The 5,731-nt window shown below is 22.2% G+C and overlaps 1 protein-coding gene across 1 annotated transcript in view; it reads left to right on the top strand.

Annotated features, from left to right (window-relative positions):
• Positions 1–2,800: 2,800 nt before the first annotated feature.
• The window catches only part of LOC126901296 (zinc finger-containing ubiquitin peptidase 1-like), a 14,869-nt gene continuing 11,938 nt past the window's right edge, over positions 2,801–5,731 (top strand). The window contains exons 1-2 of the mRNA XM_050677688.1: positions 2,801–2,907; positions 3,019–3,045. Of these exons, the coding sequence (XP_050533645.1) occupies positions 2,826–2,907; positions 3,019–3,045 (109 nt within the window). The 5' untranslated portion in view covers positions 2,801–2,825. The remainder of the gene's footprint in view (positions 2,908–3,018; positions 3,046–5,731) is intronic.

Genomic DNA, 5,731 nt, shown 5'->3' with positions numbered 1-5,731 from the left:
GGGGGGGCCTAGAATTCCCAATATTACCCTACTAGTATATTTTATATTGTTTATTGTAGCATGATTCATTTATATTGATCTTTAGCTTTTCACAAAAATCAGTTAGAAGCGTAATTTATATAAAAAATAAAACATTTGATTAGCTGTAACAACTATTCAAGTATTTCAAAAACAAAAATATTTTTCTAATGTTCAAAAAAATTATGCAAATATCATATTTGCTATTTTAAATCACTTAAAATTAAATATTATTCATAAATAAAATTATGCGCAATTGGCTAAAGTATATACAGAATGAAATTTTGGGCTTACTTGAATACATTTTTGGCAAGCATGACCATGGCGATACATTAGGTTCTAATAGTCCTTTGCGTCCTCCATATTATTTACCATATTGTAAAAACAACGCACAATACTTTTGCGTTGATAACAATTTAATAGTAGATTCTGAATGGAATTTCTACACTGATTCCGATTCTAACCTCAGAACTTTCAGATTGATTCTAGTTTATGAAATGGTCGCTAATTATTGAAAAGCAGTTAATTACGTATTTATTTCTCATTATAACATTATACCACACCCCACGAAAAATACATATGTATTGTTTAATAAGAGCAGATGTGTCAAATCATATCAAATCATCCAAAGTGGTCACGTGACCATTTTGAATTTTTTTTGAAATTTCACACATGATTTTTCCTAATATATAAATAAAAAAAAAAAATTTAGATGAACATTTATTTATGACCTATCAAGTCGGAAAATTAAGACATTATTTTTTTTGTATTTTAAATTAAAACTTATGTAATATACTTTAATTTGAAAATAAAAAATTGATCTTTGGACTTGTTTTAGTGATGAAAATGACTATTGTATTAAAAAAAATGCTATTTTTGAGTTAATATTTTCTATTTTTTAAATATTTTTTTGAAAATATTGGGATCAATAAAATTTTTTTTTATAAACACTTATTATATATCTCTTTTATAAGACAAACTTATTTTTTAAATCGATTTTTCTTTATACAAAGGGGTCCAAATTTAATACACGCGTAGAAAAAGTAGAACTTTTTCAACTTAATTATTAAATATATTTACAATTCGTATCTATTTTAAGATATTATCCACGGACAATGACAAAAATTTCCTCTTTATAAATTAAAAAGTTAGCTTATCCAATTTTCTACAAATAAACAATTAAAATCATTAATTTCTAATGTTTTTATTTTAGAATTAGTTTTGATATGATAATAGGTTTCAATTACATAGATGAATAATTTTTCTTTGTTATTTATTAATTTTTAACTCTATTTGTGTAGTCTACTAAACAGACTATAGTATTCCAACATTTTTGGTAACTTGTTATTGAATAAATCATTTCTAAAAAATATTTTTAGTTTTCATTTGAATTTAACAATGGATTTTTCCAACTATAATCTATTTTTATAATTAGAGATATTTTTAACATTTTTTTAGTTTCAATGAAAAACTGTGTGCGTTATTTAAACACCAAGAGTTATATAGAAATGATAACCATGATTATAATTGAAATAATTTTTATTTTTATTTATTATTTATTAATTATTTTTCATAAAATAATTTTGAAAAGTAATTATATAAGTAATTTTTAATCACATATTAATATAATCCTAATAATACAGAATCAAAATTAATAAAAAATAAAAAATGTATAAACTTTTGTAAAAATCAATTTTTAAGGACCAAAAATAGGTTTTACAAGATAATGATTCGAAATTTTTGTACGGATTATTTTTAACAAATTTAAAATCAAAATCAGTAATAATTTTCTGAAAAGTTATGCCTTAAACCTTTAAATTTTTTACTCGTTGATCATAGAAGTAACGACAAATAGTGTATGACTACACTATAATTTTTTATAATTTCTCCTTTAAAATTGCGATACTAAATTATTGAATATCAATTTCATACTAAATTTATTTACTATTAGTATTTATTCATATTTTTATTATACTTATCAAAATCAAAGAACTACTATACAGGATATAATTAAGGAAATAAGATGATGCTTTTGGAATAATCCAGCATTTTTTTTTAAATTCAACACTATCTATACTAAAGATTTGCATGGAGTTATTTTTTTTATGATAGTTATTTTAATAACTTTCAAATATCATATATACTTGTCCAACAACTATGTATCACAACTCCATTATGCTATTGTTTTTTTTTATTAAAGTTATTATTTTTGCAAATTTGTCATTATTTTCTATTGAAATCAAAATTAAATTAGTTTATAATGGTGTTCATTTTATTAATAAACTATTATTAAATTATCATAACAACTAAAAGATATAATAAGAAATACTAAAATAAAAATAAGTGTTATCTGTATTTCAGTTGAGTAATTAATAGAAGTTATTTTTCATCTTGCTCTTAAAATACCTGCTATTATTTTTAACAGTGATTAATTATTTTTGTTTTTTTCTCGTTTAATTATAAATATATTTTCTTAAATAGTTTTGCATATAAAGTTATTTGTAATATCATAAAGATTATTTCCCATAATTTATTAAATTAGTGTCTTGTTTTTCTATTTTTTAAGTAATCAACATGTTTAATTAANCATAAAGATTATTTCCCATAATTTATTAAATTAGTGTCTTGTTTTTCTATTTTTTAAGTAATCAACATGTTTAATTAATAAATTTACATTTTAAGCGTATAGAGCTGTTCAAATAAACTTTTAATTATATAAATTATTTTCGTCATAAATTGTTTTGAAAAATAATTTTAACATCGAAATAAGTATTTAAATAATTATAAAATACCTCATTTAGGTTTGAATGCTTAGTTTTATAAAAAAAAAAAGATATTTTAAAATGAATTTTAGTTCAATTATAATATTTCTAATCTTTGCAATTTACGGTATTTATATGTATATATTTTTTTATATACTTATATTAAATATTATACTGTATTAATAGGATCAATATTAATCAGCTTGCTAATAAAATTTGTTTTTGTTAACTATTTTAGGATCACTTTGTACAAATTTATTAAATGGTAAATATTTTTAGATATACAGTTTTAAAATTACATACAATTTTTTTTAATTATAAAAAGAAAAAGAGTATTTAAAATTTTAAATATTATATTATTAGCTATAGTCAAATATGTATACTGAGAAATATTTGTATATTAGTAAATTTAGTATTTGCAAGACACGATATACATGGCAATAATACGTCGACATTTTTTTTTTAATCTGTTATGTAATAAATTATTAAAAAAACTCAATATTTCGTAATTTTCATGACTGAGATTTTATTACTAATATACACATATACAGAGTGGAACAGATCTAACTGACAACTCATATAACTTATTATCTACATGACATTATTAATTTCTTTTTTTTAATATTTTCAATATAGAACTTTATTTGAAATATGTTTTATGTTATTTTTCGCAATTACAAAAAAAATATTTAAAAAATTAATTTTTTTATTAAAATTTTTTTTAAGATTTGAAGATAGATAATTTATAAAGAAAAGTTTTGATACCAAAAACTCTTTTTTTAATTCAGTAGTTATGTTTATATAACATTTTGAACTTTGTTAAAGTTTGATTTTCCGTCCTTTACATGATATGGACTAACATTTGATACTATAGAAAAATAGTAATAAAGAATCAAAATTTAACAGTTTATACTTATATTTAACTTGATGTATAAACGTAACTACTGAATTAAAATGAGAGTTTTGGTTTCAAAATTTTTATTTGAAACTTATCTATAAAATAGCCATTTTGAAACCTTAAAATAAATGTTAATAAAAAAATTAATTTTTAAAATATTTTTTGTAATTGCGAAAAATAACATAAACCATATTTTAAATATAATTCTATATTGGAAAAAAAAAAATAAAGATGTTTTGTAGATCATAAGTTATATGAGTTATCAGTTAGATATGTTCCACTATGTATTTTATAGGATACTTATATATTATATAAGTTTCCCGTTTTATTACATATCTAACAATAAACTTTTATAATAACTTTTTTACAATGATTAGCTATATTTTTAAACCAACTTAATTAGTAAAAAAATCTGTCATGAAAATTACGAAACATTGAGTTTTGTAATAATATACTACATAAAAAATTTAAAAGGAACTTTCTAAGCTAATTTTTTGTTGGTTTGGATAAATAGTTGAAATTTTCCATAGAAAGTAAACATATTGTGTAAGATTTGTATGATTAAATTTTTTTCCCCACCGGAGAAAAACTATAATAAAGTTGAATTAAAGTCATTATTTTAGAAATTTAAACTTTTTTAAATTTGTGTTAATAAAAAAAGGTCAAAATAAAAAATCTTCAAAACAAAATTATGTTATAATACTGAATAAAATTAACATAATGCAAAAATATTTCATCAAAATATTATATTTCAATGTTGATTTTAATTTTGAAAAAGTTGTTTTTTTTATTAAAAAAACCTTACTTATAATTACTTAAATGATAAATTAAAAATTTAAAAACTCTATTGTTAGGATTAATAAGAATACTAGTTAACAAATTAAAAAAAAACGGTAGCACAGTGGGGTCGAGGCACAGTGTGGACGAGGCATAGATGGGACAAGTATAGATGATATCTGACAGTGATTAAAATCACTATCATAAGAAACGCTTCGATGCAAATCTGTAGATAGTGTTTCCTTTAGAGAAATTGGTGAAATATTTTAAAAGCAACATGAACTCTTATTTCTTTAATTATATCCTGATTAGTAGTTCTTTGATTTTAAAATATAATATATGAATAAATACTAATTATAGTTTTTAAATTTAGTATGAAATTGTGAGGCCAGCTATGATGTATGGTTCATAGTGTTGGGCGGTTGATAAGAAAGTAGAGCAGAGAATAAGTGTAGCAGAGATGAGAATGCTTAGTTGGATGAGTGGAGTGACTAGAGAAGATAGGATAAGGAACGAGCATATAAGAGGAAGTATAGGTGTTGCGTCAATCGTGGATAAGATGACAGAAAATAGACTTAGATTGTTTAGTCATGGTATGAGGAAAAAAGAATCGATAGCTGTAAGAACAGTTATAGAAATGAATGTTGAAGGAAGAAGAGATAGAGGAGACCAAAAAAGAGATGGAGGGATGCTATTGAATGCGATTTGAGGACAGCTGATGTGAGCGTAGAAGATGTGGGAGATCGTGTCAAGTGGAAGCTTAGGATAAGGGTGGCCGACCCCAAGTAGTTGGGATTAAGGCAAAGAAAAAGAAAAATATTACCAGAAATTCCGGTGGCAATTGACATAATATGATTGTAGTTTCGGAATGTACAATTTAGCGTTTAGTTGGGTTTAAATAATATAGCGTCAAATCAATTACCTACTCTATCGCTTGTATATTAATATACACTACACTTTAATGATACAATAAATAAATAAACTCACACATACACACATATGCATTTATAACATTGTGTCTAACGTAAGTGTAACATGATAAAAAGTAACCGTAAAATGAAAAAAATGAAAAATAAATTTTAGTACTCATATTAAATGTAATGTAACTCGAAAAATATTTGTTTCAATGTTTAAATGAAAAAATATATGATAATTTTTTTGTTTATAATTGTCTTTTAAACAACTTTTATACGAAACTTTTTTTTGTAAGTTAAATATTTTTTGAGAAAGTTAAAAAAGCTCATATTTTGGACTTTTGCGAGGCTGTAAAAAAAAA

Source organism: Daktulosphaira vitifoliae, unplaced genomic scaffold (assembly GCF_025091365.1).
Source record: "Daktulosphaira vitifoliae isolate Bord-2020 unplaced genomic scaffold, ASM2509136v1 Scaffold_3, whole genome shotgun sequence".
Lineage (NCBI taxonomy): Eukaryota > Metazoa > Arthropoda > Insecta > Hemiptera > Phylloxeridae > Daktulosphaira > Daktulosphaira vitifoliae.
The sequence above is the reverse complement of the archived record's forward strand: the minus strand, read 5'-3'. Positions and strand labels throughout refer to the sequence as shown.